Raw genomic sequence first — 16,568 nt, forward strand, 5'->3', positions numbered from 1 at the left:
CTTTAAGTACGTTACCAAATCTGGAAGGTCTCAGGAAGGCGTATGTACACGTCCGCGCTGGCTGAGCTCAATCGTATTCAATTGTGCAGTTCATCGTCTAGATGAATCCCGTGCGCGCACAGGCTTACTATTAAGCAGAAACATCTGCAGACTACTCTACATCAGAGTCCACGTCATCACCCTCCTCGCCGTCACTCGTAGTGGTGTCATCATCCTCAGGGTTGCTCGCCGCCAAAGGGCTGATAAACTGTGGCCTGACGGGAGAAATACTTTTCAGACCGAAGGACTGAGTGCGCGCGCCGAGACCAAGCATATAAGATGCCGGCGCCATACGAAATTGGGTGTTCATTTTTGCAGGTGTTAAGGAAGGCGACGCAGGGATGACGGGTATAGGCATCGATATGCGCAGCCCTAGGCTCGCGAAAGGATCATTATGATTTGAAACCACGGAATCGTCCGAGCGTTGTCGCGAATGTGATAATGGTAACTGATGTGGTTTCGGGGATGCCGAGATGGAGCCGAATGCAGGGCTTGCTGGACGAGAAGGAGTGAGCAAGCCGGAGGCCCAGGACGACCAAGGTTTTGCAGGAGAACGGGGCGGCGGCAAGTCTTCAGATGATGCGGATAGCTCGTGCAATGCATGCTTCACAGCCGCAATGTCGTGTTCGAGGTCATCCAATTTGTGGCTGAATTGTTGTGTAGCCTTCGAAACTTCCCTGTCTGTGCCGTCTAGGAACGCTTTGATTTCTGCTTCCAACTGCGCCTCGTCGATCTCGTCAGACATCGCGCCAGGAATGGTCAGCAGCGCTTCGTATCCAGACGTAATACGAGCCTCATCCGTGACACGGATCTCCAGCTCCACACGGGCATCCTCGTTGAAGTCGACCAGTCGCTCGACTGCTTTCTGAAGGACGAGAGCCATCTCTAAGTTCTTGGGTAGCTGCATGAGACCTTTCTTCATTTCCTTGAGTGCAAGATAACAGTCACGGAATCCATGCTGCAACGTATTGTAGCGCTGCTTCACATTGTGCAGATTAGGTAATAGCGACGGTACCTTGGCCGGAACGATAGTCGGCGCGCTTGTTGCAGTGAACAGTTGCGATGAAGAAGGAGGAATCGCGTCCGGCGCGTCGCTCTGAATGGGCATGAAAACATTCCCAACAGCTACGGGCATCTGACCGCTTGTTGTAGGCTCGTTCTCCGCCTCAGACGGCTTGACTGGCCCAACTTCAGCGATAACGAGCTCGCTCTCATCTTCGGGTATATGCGAGGGTATAGAAAGTGAAGAGTAGTCACGCGCTTGTGTATAGTTGGTGGGACTTGCTAAGGTTTGTAGTTCTGCACCAATAGGAGGTAGAATGCTATCTACTACAGCACCGTCCAAAGGTCCAGGCCGCAATGTTGCCGTAGGCGTTGATGCCAGTTCTGCAGTGTCTTCTTGAGTTACTAAGGGTGCCGAATGCGCCGATTGTGAGATGCCTGCTGAATCCATATCGATGTTGCCACCAGCCGGGGGAGTGCACGGAGGAGGGTCATCATTATCTCGAGAATGCTCTGCGACATCTTCGATCAGAGGCTTGTTGAACGGGGAGGAGACAGCAGTATCAGTAGGCTGGAAGTGAATGACGGAACTGCTTGTCCTCGTCTCTGGAATCGTCGACAGGAGATGCGACGAGCTGGCAGGGAATACGTCGTTGCCATCGGGGACGGGAGCGTCCTGTAAGTCCAATTCTATGCTCGCATTTGATGCAGACTGCATGACAGATCTCGTCACAGTAGTCGAGCCATTTTGATGCGGCTTGTCCGTCGCCGAATGAAGTAATGGAAGGTCAGACAACCGTTCCGGTAATTTTCGACTGTCGTGCTTAGTTGTCAGAGTTTCTGGAGAATGCGAGACACCGTTTACGATTGGAGTCGACACGCCATGAGCGACATAATACTGCGCCAGTCGTCGTTCCAATTCAAGACGCCGTTCCGTCTCTACGTGCAACTCGTGGGTCAGGTTGGTAACCGCATTTTGTGCAGCAATGACGCGTGCCAGAGAGCCAATGGGATCGCCGTCAGCTGACGGTGGGCCATTCAAAGATTCGAGGAGCAATTCGGCATCTCGTATGCTGCTATCAAATACGACCCGCAGATTAGATAGGGCATGCTGGCCGTCTTCTGAGGAACCGCCATGGTCGAATGACTCCCGAGAGCGCCGAATCCAACGTCTGAGACCTTCTGCAAGGCTCTCTTCGCGTCCGAGGAAAGCCAAGCGTAGCGAGATCTCCCGCCGTCGCCCATACGTTTCACGAGAGATGTCCTCCGTGAGTCCGTCCAGCGCAAGTCGCAGCCTTTCCCCCTCCCGTCGCTCACCGAGAAGCGAACGCTGCAAGTGGTCTATTTCCACGCTCAACGTCGCCGTCGTGGCTGCATGCCGAGCTCGCATTGCCTCCATTGCATGCTGAAGTGCGTCTATCGACGACTGCGAAAACTTCCTGTGGAGGTGTCAGCATATAAAATGAAGCGGAGAAGCTTATGTGCGCTGACATGTAGCGGGATACCATCTTCGCAGCAGTATTATCATCAATCTGGTACTTCTCGAGTGCGGCCTCGGCTGCAACAAGCCTTGCTCGGTCGTCAGACGCACGCTTGCACTCCGCCTCAAGCTCAGCGGACAGCAGCGCGTATTCGTCCTGCTGCCGGCTGAGTTCTGCGCCCAGCCGCTCTGTCTCGGCGTTGAACTCTTCCAACAGGCGCTGTAACCCAGACTTGCCCTCCACCAAGGTTTCTACAAGAGTCGCGCTCGAACTTGTTGCCGAGCTGGAGAATGATTGAGAAGACGGTGAGATTCGGGGCCTGCCTTCGAGCGTGCGCACGAGATCAGCATATTCATGCACGACAAGGTCGGCGAGACGCCGCTCTTCCTCGGCTGCTCGCGCTCTGCGTTCAAGCTCGCGTCCCCTAGCCTGTGCCTCTTTGAGCTCGTTTCTCGTCCGGGAGGCTAGCGCCTCAGCGCCATCCACATTATGACGAGCCTTTGCGAGATCACTCCGAGCATGTGCAAGCTCTGTTGTTCGAAAGAGAAGCGATTCTTCTGTAAGCGTGAGCTTGTCCGAAAGGCGACGGTGAGCAAGTGTGAGCTCCTGGACCTGGAAGGTAGCCGGATGCGGGGTCGTGTCCGGATGTGCTCTGAGTACAGCAAGTTCCTCCTTGAGTTGCGTGTTCTCCTTCTCCAGGATATGAGCGCGTTCAATAACGTGAGAGGTCTCAACTGAATGACGCTGCAATCTCAGTGATGTCGCATGTGCTTCGTGCTGTGCAAGGAAGCCCGCAGGTCAGTAGATGAGATCGGCAAGGTGAAGAGATATCACCACCGAGCCAGCCGAACCTGATAGCGAGAAACAGCGCTACATAGGCTCTCGAGCTCCAGCGCCAAAGGATGATCATTGTTGAGTGCGACAGCGGTCATGGCACTCTGAACATTTGAGCTCGAAGATGATTGCGGTGTGGCCGCTGCGCTTCACCATGGAACCCGCATCAGACTCTTGCCCGCTCCCCTGCGCCAAGTCACGTGATCGAACAAGGACGGTGTCTAACAAAATGTTAGCGCCTGTGCTGAGTTCATCCTCCACGCACTCTCCCGCCCATCGCACCTCAACGCTCTCCGACAGGACACTCTGCATCGTCAAGAACAGTGCCTGCGAGCTCGCTTACAAGTTCTCGTTTTGTGCTTGCCTCGACAAAGTCTACTTAGACTAGGAAGACGCCCTCTCGGGATATTCGATCTCATACCAGTGGGGCAGCACTAGCTGATGATACCATTGCGTTACCGGTTCATGCCTCCTGCAATTTTTTCCTTGGCCAATTAAAATCAGAGGCAGAAGCACGTCTCACTGTGAGTATGCCTATATAGTTGCACGGGTCGCGACTGATTACGTACTGTGCTTCTTGTCTCTCACCATCTATTTCACGACTATATAGGCAAAAATGGCAAGCCCAAACTCTCCCTATCCTATCCCGGGGCCCTCTACCTACTATCATACCCCTCCTCCGCCTCAGCACCAGTACGGTCATGCTCCGGGTCCCGCATCTCTCTATCCGTACATGCCGCCAATCAATGGGCATGTTCCATTACACCAGCCCACCTCCCCGAGGATAAGCCCCACAAGTAGAGGACGATATAATACTGGCAGGGGAGGAGGTATCCATGGCTATCAGCACTACCAGCACCTGCCACCAACGTATGGCATTCCTCCCACTAACATGCAATCGCCGCCAGTTTCGCCAGTGAGCCCATTCACGCAACCCCAGAAATATACCCCGCACGTGCCACAGATCCCGTATTCACCACCCTATGCCCATCAGACCAACGGGTCGTATCCTCCTGCATGGTCCGCACAGCCGCTGTCGCCATTGCCAAAACAATTATCGATGCTGCCACCCACGGCACCATCGCAATCCGCTCAATTTTCCCATCCCTCTCAGCCTCAGGTTCAATCTTTTCCATCTGCTTCGTTGTCCGAGACGATAGCTCAGCCATCACCGGCTCTGTCGCATCCGTCATCGCCCAAACCTGAGTGTCCCCCAGCTACAGTAGTCAATCAAGATACTGTGCCTCAGGATAACGTTTTTCATGATATAGCGTCGACACCAGATTCCCCGCTACCATCTTCTCGATCAAATAGTGGCCAATTTGTGGTATGGTCACGAAGACCTCAAGACCCTTCGCAAGCACCGGGTGTGATCATATCCTCTGAGGCCTTCCCGCCAGAAGATGTTTTGCAGCAAGCGCTCGACCTGCCGACTCCTCCAGCCTCTCCCAAACTTCAAGCAACGGAGGCGTCAACACAACCCACAGAGCCTTCGTCCGATGCTCATCATGTACCCGATGAATTCCATGATGAGTCTCCAGAGGCAGCTGATGTGACTTCTTCTGTCACGGAGACGTCCACGTCCTCAACAATGGGAGAGACGCCTATGCCGGGCTCCCCAGCATCCTCGCATACTTCTATGTCGATGCAGGCTGCATCTCCCTCTGTAGACAATGCTTCGAAGGTCTCACCTTCGTCGCAGGTTGAGACGCAGCTAATCTCAACAACGCCGTCGACTGCTGAAGGTGCCCCAACTCCTACCACGGAGTCTACAACCTCAGTCACACCCGCGGCTCCTAGCGCAGACTTGCAGCCGGCGTCTGTTTCTTCGCCTACAACGTCACAAAAGGCTCCCCTCAAGAAGTCGTGGGCCTCCCTGCTTCAATCGACCGATGCCGCAGCATCCTCGTCAAAGACTAGCCTCCCAGTCTCTTCCGTGGTAGGCATCTCCATTCCAGCATCGGCACTGTCGAGTTTGTCAGCAAGCACCACGGTTGGCGCTGTCGTTCCCGCCCAACAGCGCAGCGAACTCTTACATATATTAAATAAGGGGCCAAGCACAGCCAATGTCCCGCTGAAGATCCAGCCTCGTGGTCTAATCAATACGGGCAATACGTGCTTTGCTAACGCTGTCCTTCAAATATTGGTGTACTGCCAACCGTTCAACAAGCTCTTCACGGACTTGTCCAAGTATCTCACCGGTCCTGTTGTGGGCTCTCAAAAGGAGGGGACGAAGGCTACACCCTTGATTGATGCCATCGTCCGGTTCATGAAGGAGTTCGTTCCTGAAACTAGCTCCGATGCGAAAGCGAAGGGTAAGGAACGGGAGGATGATTTCTATGAGCCGGAGTCCTTCATTCCTTCATATGTTTATGATGCGATGAAGGAGAAGAAACGCTTCGCGAGCATGATTGTACGTGGTCTATTCATCGCTGATCGCGGTCTCGCACTGACAGTGACCCATCCAGGGTGGACACCAAGAAGACGCGGAAGAGTTCTTGGGATTCTTCCTGGACACTCTCGAGGAAGAGCTCTTGTTGCTATCCGACTCATTATCCCCAAAACGTCCCAAAACGAACGAGCCGGCCGAACAAGAACCCTCTCCAGATGAAGGCTGGTACGAAGTTGGCAAGAAGAACAGGCCGGTGATGACACGAATGGTAAGCATATCCAGAGCTTCGCGAGTTTCTCACTGATCTCACCTTACATGCTAGGTCAAGTCGACGGAGTCTCCGATAACGAGGATCTTCGGCGGTAAATTCCGGACGACACTGCGGGCCCCTCATCAGAAGGACTCTGCTACCGTCGAGGACTGGCGCTCGCTCCGTCTTGATATACAGGTGAGTTTGCTGAACTTCGCTTTGCGAGTACAATAACTCATCTCCTCTGTAGCGGGAGCAAGTACACACCATCAAGGATGCGCTGCAGCACATCTCTCATCCCCAACCTGTGCAGATCAGCCAGTCCACGCGACCTGGTGTCGTAGTCGAGGCTACGCAGCAGGCACTCGTCGAAGCCCTCCCTCCGGTGCTTGTGCTCCATTTGAAGAGGTTCTTGTATGATACCAATGTGGGTGACGTCGTCAAGATCGGGAAACAGATATCGTACGGTCCGGAGTTGGAGATCAGCCCAGGTACGTATATCGTCTACTATCAAGATATCTACCTTACGAGCCCCTTTCTTAGATCTGCTGACTCCCGCAAAACGGACGCCACATCCCGCGAAGTACCAGTTGTTCGGAGGTCAGTACAAGTTCCCAATTGCCGCTCACTCGTGTCTGATCGTCGTCTCCAGTGTTATATCATCATGGGCAATCGGCGTCCGGGGGGCATTACACCCTTGACGTTCTACATCCAAACCGGGATCTGAGCGACAGGCCGCGGCCGGCTTGGATACGGATAGACGACGAGCTTGTTTCCGATGTTCGACCTGAGGATGTATTTGGTGGAATGGAACGGGACGATCGATGTGCATATTTGTTGTTTTACCGTAGATTAGCTGGCTGGGGAGCCCGGCCGTGATTTTATCAATGCACTGTTGAGGCTGCTTTCAGTGCTCTCCATATCGTTGGTGTGCAGTGTATTGTGACGTGTCCGACACATACAGCATTGATGATTGCAGCAAGTACTATAACACATTAAAACAGCAACAAGATATCCTGACGCCCTCTTTACTCTTCGTAGATATTCCAAGTCTGCATGCGAACTGTGTCAGCGTGATTGACCACGAGGCGGAGGAAGAATCACTCACAGAACGCCATTTGAGACCCCAATGGTCATTAATAGGGCCATCGATACCGAAGGCTACTCCCTTGAACCACCAGAAGGTGGCGACGATGAGAAATACTATGACTCCAAATACTACCCACTTCGTACGCTCGGTTAGACGGCGAGAAGTGAAGATGAAATGATCGAGCACATGAGCGGCCATCAAGACTGAGAAGTACAGCGTGGGCAACTATGTACAATTAGTCAGTCGATGTATCGCAGAAGAATCCGTTGTCTACGTACATAGTGATGCACGTAGGTGACACGACCCATGATCAAGAAGGGAACTGTTGCGCGGAGGTTAGCTACATCTCCCTCATGAGACATCGGTTGACGACTCACCGAAGTGCAGCAACCAGCCGATTCCAGCAATCTTGCAGACATACAAGAAGTGATCCCAATCCCCTGCCAAGACGTCAACCAACTGGCGAACGGAGTGTCGCCACACTCACTTGTTTCCATATCCACGTATTTCCGTTGCATGCGTACGAGGTATGTCCCGAATGCGATCGCAGCAATGTGCAGACTCAATGTCCCACCCCACCAGATCACCGGTGTGCCGAGGAGATAGTATTTTGCCTGATTGGATCCCCATCCGCACATACGCAATCCTAGGCGCAACCATGGCCAGTCGAGGGGCTTGGACGCTAAGATATCCTCCTTGTCTGGGTCAGGCACGAGCGCATTGTTGGTCGTCATCATGGCCACATTGAGGTGCCAGAAGTCCCTTAAGAACGATGATTTGTAGAACTTGCTGTCGCCCGGCGGCACTATAGGCATGCGTCAGATATGAATCAAACATCCAGTGCGTATATTATACATACGTCGATCATTAATGTGCGTCTCCACGTTCCAATATGTGTAAATGTCGCTGGGGTTGTTCTCCTTGACACAGCTGACCTCAATTTGCCTGAAGCCCCACTGAGGCAATATCTCATTGCCAGCTCGAAGGTAACAGCCAGTCGCCTGATGACGGAACCTAAGACGGGTCGTGAGCGAGTGTATCTTGTCGACATGACTCTTGCTGCCGCGGCGCAGGTCGTCGACGACTTCCACGACCCAGTAATCATGCAGGTCGCCGATAACGTCGTTCCCATATCCAGAGACTTCGTTGTTCAGCTTGGACACGGGAGCCGGAATAGAGTGAGAGTGAAGGTTGCGTTTCGTCGGAACGTGGTTTAGACGAATGACATCACCGTCGCCGAGGAACTTGATCGGATCCTCTGGATTCAATAATGGCTCGTCCCAGCGTGGAAGGACTACCCAGTCGTTGTTGTCGTCCTTATAATGATAGCACGTAACCTGCTGTTGTGTGGAACCATCCGGATACGTCTGAACATGAGAATGAAGCAGACCGCCTGCCCAACCCATGTTCTTGAGAGTAATCTTCGAGCCGTACGCAACCTCTGAAAACATATTAGCGGTCGGACGTATATGTAAGTCCGACAAACTACTAACCTAACGGATTCTGGGAGAACGTGTTCCCAATGAGGTTCGCCTGGAACAAAGAGCTCATCTTCGCATCGTCAGGACCCGAATGGTTCAGAATCATGAAGTGGATTTTGAAGAAGCTCAGATACAGCAGGAAAGGAAGGACGATAAGGCATGCGACGCGTGCACCCCAATGTCTCAATTGGTCGCGCTGTTGTGAATTTGGTCATCGGATGACAATGCTATAGATGGGGAGCACTTACCGTAGACATTCGAAGGTCACCAAACTTCTCCCAGAGGTCTTCAATTGTGTACAGACCAACCAGTGTCGTCACAAAAAGGCCCACCCATTTGATACTGAGGCATGATGAACCGTCTTAACAAGAATAGGCAACGTGGGCAACGTAAAGTTACCTTGTGACACATCCTATCGATGCGCCTGTCAGCGTAAGCCATAACCACCAATCAGGCGAGAAAGACCTGAAAATGAGGTGACGAATGTGACTAGTTTGGACTGAAAACGGTGACCTACTGATATTGTTGATTGTGTAACTTCGACAGACAGAAGACCGTTGTAAATGTGAAGAACAGTAGCATAGAATCCAAGAGGATGAATCGAGAGATACACAGCCAGCCAACGTCTATTCGCGCAATGGGTGAACGAACAAATGATGTCAAGGATTCGGACATACCAAGGAGAACCATTAGAGCTACCAGGTGGCATGCCTTCCAGGTCATACCAAGCTCGACAGCCGTGTACCAGCCTAAAGGGACTAGTGCCACTCCGAAGATCGCCATCATTACACGCATAGCCACGTATGGGACGGACTCCGGGTAGGTCGCTCCACTTGCGAAGTCGAACTGCCCATCATAACCTGACAACAGGCCTGCAAGACCGACAAGCATCTTGCCCAGTGGCGGATGGACATCGAAGTAGAATTGGCGCTTCAGGTAGAAAGAGCCAAACTTCCCAAAGTGCGCCTCATCCCAGATGACGAGGTTGGAATGACCGATCTTGTGGAAGCGCGTCCAGCACGAAAGAAGCGTGTATACTATTGGGGGTATGTGTTCGAGGTTTTGCTGGATGAACTCTCCCTGGAAGACGCATCACGAAATGGAAGGGAAGAGAGGACGGATACTCACTATTGTGGTAGGAGGGGGCGGTGGTGGACGGCGCAGACGTCCACTGCCCAGAGGGCTTTTCAGATCCTTCATTTTAGAGTACACATCCTTCCCTTCGTCGTCATAAATCTCGTACTCTTTCTGGGAGTCGTATACATGTTCCTTGTACGCGCCGTTTCCGCTCAATCCCCTGGCGACCCTGCGGCGAGCGGTGTCCTCAGTCATGTAGTGCAGCGGTAGTTCCTCCTCTCGGTGAGAAGGAGCGGACCAGTTTGAACTATCCGTTGTAGGGTACTGGATTTCTTCGAAATCCGACGAGGTACGCGGAGAGCCCTCAGGTGTGCGGACGTTGATCACCACTTGCGGAGGCCTCATGCGCTGAATTCTGGGTGTGGCTGCAGTCGAGCCGATCACGGGTGGTACACGAGCAGCACAGATGGGGTCAGAACAGCAGGATTCTCGTCGTCGGCAACAGGGATTTATACGTTTTGCGTTCGGAGGACGTCCTGCTCGGAAGATGCTGCGGGTATGAGCGCGCCGTACGACTGCGCGTTGTAGCTTTCTAGCGCTCTCACATCTCACAGCAGAATCCGTCTGCAGAATTTCTCTGCGGTCACGCACTTTAAGCTCTTGCGCCATTAAGCAAAGCTGCTTGTCTCAACAACGCCTTCGTTGTCGATTTTTGAATTTCGAGCCTGATGCAAATGTGCAATAATTATTTAATCTAAGCATTTTGAGTCTTACACCAAAAATCTCCAACGAAGGCGTTGTTCTCCATTCAAAAGTATATCTATCCTACCACTTTGCGAGTGTCTACATAGCAAATTGAGTGAGAATTTCTGCAGACGGATTCGGAAACACGATTTCGAGCATTTGAGCTGCCACCTATGTATATAGGCACGGGCCGCACGGCTACCACTTTACAAACTCAGCCCCGTCGCAGGGCTTGCCCACCCCCATGAACATATAACAGTAAAAGATCGACGCTCGTTTGCGCCAATTAGTCTGTACTCTGGACGAGAGCTCCTTCTTGTGCTCACGCTCAATACAATATTACAAATGAGCACGCATGATATGCATGGCGAGAGACATTCTAGTTCCAAATGACCAATTTGGCTATTTCAGTACGCCGGTCACGTGAACACGTGACGCAGTTGTTGCAGATTACGTAACTTTTATCACATAACTCATGCAACTCGCCACCGTCGCCCTCAAAGTTCTGCCCTAGGACTTGTTCATCACCATGTTTACTTCATTTTTTGGGGTATTCACCATACTTTTCTCAGATATGATGTTCATCACTGAATGTGATTCATTGCCGTATTCATTCTGCTACAATGTGTTGTGTGTTGTTGTGTCACTGTTGTATCTCTGGCTGCTGTGGACAGGCTTGCACACCTATACGTTTGTCGGCATCGTCGATTGTGATACAGGTATGCCTTTTGTTGATACTGACCATGTACTTGTCAATCCCCTATTTGTTTTGATCCACTCTGTCACTCTGAGTGCTCTCAGTCCTTACAATGCTCTACCTATTGCCCGTCAAACACACCTCCTCACTGATTTGTCCACCACCGTTGGTCTCGATCCACTAGCTGTCCTCCCATCTTGTCAGCACCCCACTTGGACCATGTACTTTTACATGGCTTCGATCTGAAGTTCGAACAAGCCATCCGATGCACCTGGAACTCCGACGTCCCTGCTCACGCCTGTGGTTCGTACTCTAGATCCACCTTCAGCGATCCGAATTCATCATATCGCGGATGCTAATGAGACTTACCCTGCGGTAGACTGTGTGCGGCAACCGAATAGGGACCAGTTGTCTGGATGGGTTCTCGAGATGAAATGGAGAAAGCCTTCGACAGCTCAATGTAGTTGTACATCTATTGCATACTCCCCCTGAATAAACTTTGCATTGCTGTCATTTGGAACCGGCGCTTGACGCCTCTTCACCCAAGTGATGCTGCCCGTCCGCCAGAGCGCCGATTTGTCTAATCACGTGACAAAATACGGCTCGGACACCACTGACTCTCTCGACTCAACACTTGGGTGAAGAGGCGTCAAGCGCCGGTTCCAAATGACAGCAATGCAAAGTTTATTCAGGGGGAGTATGCAATAGATGTACAACTACATTGAGCTGTCGAAGGCTTTCTCCATTTCATCTCGAGAACCCATCCAGACAACTGGTCCCTATTCGGTTGCCGCACACAGTCTACCGCAGGGTAAGTCTCATTAGCATCCGCGATATGATGAATTCGGATCGCTGAAGGTGGATCTAGAGTACGAACCACAGGCGTGAGCAGGGACGTCGAAGTTCCAGGTGCATCGGATGGCTTGTTCGAACTTCAGATCGAAGCCATGTAAAAGTACATGGTCCAAGTGGGGTGCTGACAAGATGGGAGGACAGCTAGTGGATCGAGACCAACGGTGGTGGACAAATCAGTGAGGAGGTGTGTTTGACGGGCAATAGGTAGAGCATTGTAAGGACTGAGAGCACTCAGAGTGACAGAGTGGATCAAAACAAATAGGGGATTGACAAGTACATGGTCAGTATCAACAAAAGGCATACCTGTATCACAATCGACGATGCCGACAAACGTATAGGTGTGCAAGCCTGTCCACAGCAGCCAGAGATACAACAGTGACACAACAACACACAACACATTGTAGCAGAATGAATACGGCAATGAATCACATTCAGTGATGAACATCATATCTGAGAAAAGTATGGTGAATACCCCAAAAAATGAAGTAAACATGGTGATGAACAAGTCCTAGGGCAGAACTTTGAGGGCGACGGTGGCGAGTTGCATGAGTTATGTGATAAAAGTTACGTAATCTGCAACAACTGCGTCACGTGTTCACGTGACCGGCGTACTGAAATAGCCAAATTGGTCATTTGGAACTCAGGTGGCACAACCCGAGCTAGAAACACAGGGAAGAAGTATGACGGCTGCAGCTTCCTCGTACGTTCATCCTCCAATCTATTCTCACAACACTTATACCGTTCTAGAGTTGCAAGGGATGTGGAATGAGTGGGCTTCAGCTCACTGCGTGGAAATTCACGAAGAGTCCAGAGGGTGCCCGCTCGAGAGCTTTTTCACGGATCTCATCACAAGCTTCAGGTTCCCGATAGACGTTGCTGACCCTGATGTGAGCCAGGTGTCCCTTCCGACCTCTCTAGAGCCTTTGACCCCACAATGTCTTAGTTCGCGGATGGCCTCCTCCGCGACCAACTCGGCCCGGAGTGGAAGGTCAAAATCGATTTCATGGTCTATACGAATCAGTTGGGGCCTGAGAACCCGTTCTTCAAGAAGCGCGCTCGCGAGCTCATGACTAGCTACCTCACGTTCCGTAACGCGTTGATGGACCAGTCCAACGAAGCGGGATTGAGAAGGGGTGTTGATAACCTCCTCGATCTCGTATGGACATACTCTGGACTTCAGGAAACCCTCTACAAGTGAAATCTCCTCTGTTCAAATTTCTTCTTTCGTTTAATCGTCTTTCCCGCAGGGTCAAGGCAAATCTCGCGCTTCCTTGCCCCTTCCTGAACCAGGCGCCCAAGAATGCCACTGCCGACGGAATTGTCACGTATGACCTCCTTAGTGCGGAGAACATAGATTTGGGGGATCTGGGGATCTCTCGATCCTGGTGCGTCGATATCAGCTCAGAAGACAGGCCACGCTCGTATCAGCCGATCGTCATGGCCTTCGAAACAAAGGCAGATGCCAGCAATGTGAATACTCGCACTGGTCTTCACCAGCTAGTAACGGGTATGGCAGCCGCTCTCCATCATCGCATCTCATTGGTCTGGAGGGTAGTCGCGACGATCTCGTTTATGGTTTGTTGCATGTCGGTAGCAAGCTCCGTCTATACGTGGGATACACGACAGAACGGAGGGAGCCACATAAACTCGACTCTCCTCCTGACTTCATCGCGAGAGACGTGGTACGTGATTTCCTGATCTTTGCAAGTTGAGAAAGCTGATTGTGGCTGCCAGATTGTCCACCGGACGCCCTTGGAATGGTTCATCGAACGACCGGATGAGTTTATTCAAGCGTACCTTCAGCTCCTTGAGGTCGCAAGACGGTGCTGCAAAGACTTCGAGGCCCTCATCCAGCGCACCCGAGAGCGCCGTGGGAAGTTGCTTCACAAGGAGCCCTTGCACAAATGGCGGGTCGCACGCAATGATGGAAGAAAGGGAGGAAAGAAAGGACAGAATATGAATACAACTACCGAAGAAACGGGATACACCGGTGCGGCAGACAATGACGATCCTATGGTAGAACGCGAGGCCGAAAGGCTTGCATCGGACGTGATGGCAGGGAAGGTGCTTTTTGGCTTCATGTTGACACATGTCACCCTTCGAGCAAAGGCTTTGATTGAGGACAAGGACAGCACGGAGGCTGAACGACTCAAGACTCGGATCTCGACGTGGCTCGAGGCAGTGGAATGCGAAATTTGCCTTGAGCGAGACGCTGGAGCTTCCGGCATGGGTTCCGAACCCTCTGATTCAAACTTTGGTTGAAGATTCAATGGACGACTCTGCTCCCGGCAAGGTGCATGATTCCATTTGATCTGCATGATATCTGTCTATAACTGACTAGATTTCTAGTACTCGAAGCCGGAGATTGAAGGACACGCAAAGCGATTTGGCGGAGATGCCGGAGAAGTCATCCAGCAGAGATTTGCATTGATCGCATAACGGTCGTGTATACGTACGAATCAGTACGACACATGAAGGACGGCCTGTTGATAGGGAATGGCCGATTGTACAATGTGAATGGGTCTACTGATTTATAACGAGATTGAAAGTTCAAGGACTGTGTCTCTCCGAGTGCGATGTCAGTGTTGATATCGGTGGCAGCCATTCGAAGGGGATGTCTGCTGAAAATGGGTGTCCTGTCGTCTTCGGCATGCCATGGGCATTCGAACGTAAGTTTCGCCGGCGGTGACACGTTCGCTGCAGGAAACAGATCTGATCTCACTGCCACAATACTCTCACAGTAAGACACCGTCACTCGGGAGCATTGCGAGCGATTCTATAGCACAAAAAAAAACGAGAGAAAAGGCTACTTTTGACGGTAGAATACAGCAGATACAACGAGATCGTAGAAAGCGAGTGCTCCGGCAAAACCAACGATCGGCAACCAGTCCAGGAAGAAACAGGTGCCGGAACGGAACCGACTTGGATCACAAAGCTCATGCGTGTCGCTGGTAAACAGCTGTATCTTTGGTGTCAGACGTATGAACCACAGCCAAAACTATAGCACATACCAGATACCATCGCATGGTCACGTTCGTAGGGCTCGAGTGTGACCTGCTCCAAAGGCTTAAATTGACTCTCTTTCAAGGTGTTGACTTCTCGACTGAAGACAACCTCCGGGGGTGCAGTCGAGTCGATACAACTGGCCTTTATCGAAATAACGACATGACCGCCGTTCTTCAAGAAGTACTGAGCATTGAGAATCACAAGGCGAGCCTGGTCTGGCTGGGCAACATCCGCAAAGATCACATCTACGGTTGAGAGCAGCATGCGGTATTTCTGTGGTGTACGGGCGTCCTCGATGATGGCTGCGATAGGAATCAGTCAAGTGCAAGCTACTGGAATGATTGAACACTTACGGATGACATTTGTTCGCTTCTTTGCCATGTCAATCAAGTCACGGCCTGACCGCAACGAAAACTCAACAGCGTACACAACTCCTTCCTGAACCTTGTATGAGCTGCCGCTACAGTCACAATGTAGCTGGTACTCACTGGACCAACGATGTCTGCTACATGACTGACACTGGTTCCACTGGCGGCACCAAGATACAAAACCTTGCTTCCGGGATGTATATGAATGTGGTCAAGACCGTTGAGCACGCCCGCCGCCAGCTTGCTGCGAAACGGGTTCCATACTCGATACTCTGTCTTGGTGCCGTCGATACCCCCGTCGATGGATATCCGCTTCTCGCCATATACTGCCACCCCAGGGACAAGGTTCTTCGTGACCAACATGCTGTCCTTGCCTTTTGCAATGAATATGCCAGGGTGACGGTGAGGCTCAAGAATGACGTTTGAACCGCCTCTCGCGCCTCCCCTTCCACCGCGTCCACCACGACCTCCTCGTCCTCGGTCGAAACCGCGTCCTCCACCTCCTCGTCCTCGGTCACCACCGCGTTTTGCGATTCCACCCCGACCGCCACCTGAACATCCATCAAGAACTACGATGCAGAATAGGTCAATGCTTGCTCACCTCGCCCTCGTTCTGGTCCGCCCCTCCCTCCTCTAAAACCACCGCCTCGACTGCCACCGCCTCTGCCTCCAAATCCACCGCGACCTCCTGAAGCGCCTGAGGGGACGTTAGACTCACTTCCATTATATCAGAGTGACTAGAGCATACCAAACGCCATTTTTGTGGGCTGTTAGAAGAGTGGAATGTCTGGGTGGTCAGGCAGAGCGGAATTTGCTGAAATTTTGAAGCTGAGTTCACGAACGATCGAGCATTTCCAAATCCAGAAGCGATTATGTATATGAAGCAAACAAGAACAAATATCCCATCCACCAATCGCAGGCTTCCCTGCTGACCGTCTGTCTAAGAAAATGAGCATGCTATCTGTACATATGCCATTAATTATGGCTTGCGATCGTAGCCGGGTGTTTTCCCACCACAATTGATTGCAGGGCGAGCACATTCTTGAGCCGATACCGTAGTTTTGCTTGTTTATTGATTGGTTCATACTATTAGTTGCGGAACTCATGGTGTACTAACTTGAACAAGGACACTACTGGAGCGTAATTTTCTCGTAGTCAGGTATGTGTTCCCTTTGACGGCCCTGGACGAACGAGAGAGCGACTCAGCAAACGATGTTGCAAAATTAAGTGGCCGTTACACCTACGAAAGGCA

The 16,568-nt window shown here is 51.7% G+C and overlaps 6 protein-coding genes across 6 annotated transcripts; 2 read left to right on the plus strand and 4 right to left on the minus strand.

The window, feature by feature from the left end:
- Window positions 1-60: 60 nt before the first annotated feature.
- LAESUDRAFT_741912 (uncharacterized protein) lies at window positions 61-3,502 on the minus strand. The gene is made up of 3 exons (XM_040911165.1): window positions 3,374-3,502; window positions 2,533-3,299; window positions 61-2,480 (listed from the first exon to the last, which is right to left on the minus strand). The coding sequence occupies exons 1-3, from the start codon at window positions 3,452-3,454 to the stop codon at window positions 152-154; spliced, it is 3,177 nt and encodes a 1,058-aa protein (XP_040767417.1). The 5' UTR covers window positions 3,455-3,502; the 3' UTR covers window positions 61-151.
- Window positions 3,503-3,621: 119 nt separating this feature from the next.
- LAESUDRAFT_674589 (cysteine proteinase) lies at window positions 3,622-6,917 on the plus strand. The gene is made up of 7 exons (XM_040905564.1): window positions 3,622-3,880; window positions 3,967-5,769; window positions 5,825-6,016; window positions 6,071-6,196; window positions 6,249-6,489; window positions 6,542-6,598; window positions 6,651-6,917. Exons 2-7 carry the CDS (start codon window positions 3,973-3,975, stop codon window positions 6,875-6,877), a joined length of 2,640 nt encoding a protein of 879 aa, XP_040767418.1. The 5' UTR covers window positions 3,622-3,880; window positions 3,967-3,972; the 3' UTR covers window positions 6,878-6,917.
- Window positions 6,670-10,239, minus strand: LAESUDRAFT_810657 (glycosyltransferase family 39 protein). Its single transcript, XM_040914241.1, has 12 exons — window positions 9,698-10,239; window positions 9,247-9,649; window positions 9,087-9,195; window positions 8,969-9,034; window positions 8,818-8,911; window positions 8,582-8,765; window positions 7,948-8,529; window positions 7,576-7,893; window positions 7,466-7,528; window positions 7,367-7,410; window positions 7,107-7,313; window positions 6,670-7,050 (listed from the first exon to the last, which is right to left on the minus strand). Exons 1-12 carry the CDS (start codon window positions 10,049-10,051, stop codon window positions 7,027-7,029), a joined length of 2,448 nt encoding a protein of 815 aa, XP_040767419.1. The 5' UTR covers window positions 10,052-10,239; the 3' UTR covers window positions 6,670-7,026.
- Window positions 10,240-11,757: 1,518 nt separating this feature from the next.
- Window positions 11,758-12,405, minus strand: LAESUDRAFT_516237 (uncharacterized protein). Its single transcript, XM_040902765.1, has 3 exons — window positions 12,246-12,405; window positions 11,965-12,083; window positions 11,758-11,888 (listed from the first exon to the last, which is right to left on the minus strand). Coding segments are annotated over exons 1-3 (216 nt in total). The 5' UTR covers window positions 12,342-12,405; the 3' UTR covers window positions 11,758-11,887.
- Window positions 12,406-12,596: 191 nt separating this feature from the next.
- On the plus strand, window positions 12,597-13,751 carry LAESUDRAFT_516247 (uncharacterized protein). The gene is made up of 5 exons (XM_040902766.1): window positions 12,597-12,642; window positions 12,690-12,829; window positions 12,886-13,136; window positions 13,190-13,624; window positions 13,677-13,751. Coding segments are annotated over exons 2-5 (816 nt in total). The 5' UTR covers window positions 12,597-12,642; window positions 12,690-12,700; the 3' UTR covers window positions 13,678-13,751.
- Window positions 13,752-14,691: 940 nt separating this feature from the next.
- Window positions 14,692-16,074, minus strand: LAESUDRAFT_722646 (Fibrillarin; the record flags this gene model as incomplete). The annotated part of the gene is made up of 6 exons (XM_040908245.1): window positions 14,692-14,901; window positions 14,954-15,250; window positions 15,302-15,386; window positions 15,437-15,867; window positions 15,918-16,013; window positions 16,065-16,074. The coding sequence occupies 6 exons, from the start codon at window positions 16,072-16,074 to the stop codon at window positions 14,879-14,881; spliced, it is 942 nt and encodes a 313-aa protein (XP_040767422.1). The 3' UTR covers window positions 14,692-14,878.
- Between the last annotated feature and the right edge of the window lie 494 nt (window positions 16,075-16,568).

Source organism: Laetiporus sulphureus (genome assembly GCF_001632365.1).
Source record: "Laetiporus sulphureus 93-53 unplaced genomic scaffold LAESUscaffold_7, whole genome shotgun sequence".
NCBI classification, from domain to species: Eukaryota; Fungi; Basidiomycota; class Agaricomycetes; order Polyporales; family Laetiporaceae; genus Laetiporus; species Laetiporus sulphureus.

Excerpts from the sequence above, each read along its gene's own strand:
- LAESUDRAFT_741912 (XM_040911165.1), bottom strand. The coding sequence starts at position 3,454 with ATGACCGCTGTCGCACTCAACAATGATCATCCTTTGGCGCTGGAGCTC. Across the intron at positions 3,300-3,373 it reads GCGCTGTTTCTCGCTATCAG|CACGAAGCACATGCGACATC; the intron begins GTTCGGCTGGCT and ends TTCCTTGCACAG. Across the intron at positions 2,481-2,532 it reads AAGATGGTATCCCGCTACAT|GAAGTTTTCGCAGTCGTCGA; the intron begins GTCAGCGCACAT and ends ACACCTCCACAG.
- LAESUDRAFT_674589 (XM_040905564.1), top strand. The coding sequence starts at position 3,973 with ATGGCAAGCCCAAACTCTCCCTATCCTATCCCGGGGCCCTCTACCTAC. Across the intron at positions 5,770-5,824 it reads AACGCTTCGCGAGCATGATT|GGTGGACACCAAGAAGACGC; the intron begins GTACGTGGTCTA and ends TGACCCATCCAG. Across the intron at positions 6,017-6,070 it reads GGCCGGTGATGACACGAATG|GTCAAGTCGACGGAGTCTCC; the intron begins GTAAGCATATCC and ends CTTACATGCTAG.
- LAESUDRAFT_810657 (XM_040914241.1), bottom strand. The coding sequence starts at position 10,051 with ATGAGGCCTCCGCAAGTGGTGATCAACGTCCGCACACCTGAGGGCTCT. Across the intron at positions 8,530-8,581 it reads GTTCTCCCAGAATCCGTTAG|AGGTTGCGTACGGCTCGAAG; the intron begins GTTAGTAGTTTG and ends ATATGTTTTCAG. Across the intron at positions 7,894-7,947 it reads GACGCACATTAATGATCGAC|TGCCGCCGGGCGACAGCAAG; the intron begins GTATGTATAATA and ends GCATGCCTATAG.
- LAESUDRAFT_516237 (XM_040902765.1), bottom strand. The coding sequence starts at position 12,341 with ATGTGTTGTGTGTTGTTGTGTCACTGTTGTATCTCTGGCTGCTGTGGA. Across the intron at positions 12,084-12,245 it reads CATCGTCGATTGTGATACAG|CTGTCCTCCCATCTTGTCAG; the intron begins GTATGCCTTTTG and ends TCGATCCACTAG.
- LAESUDRAFT_516247 (XM_040902766.1), top strand. The coding sequence starts at position 12,701 with ATGTGGAATGAGTGGGCTTCAGCTCACTGCGTGGAAATTCACGAAGAG. Across the intron at positions 12,830-12,885 it reads TAGACGTTGCTGACCCTGAT|TTCGCGGATGGCCTCCTCCG; the intron begins GTGAGCCAGGTG and ends ACAATGTCTTAG. Across the intron at positions 13,137-13,189 it reads CTTCAGGAAACCCTCTACAA|GGTCAAGGCAAATCTCGCGC; the intron begins GTGAAATCTCCT and ends TCTTTCCCGCAG.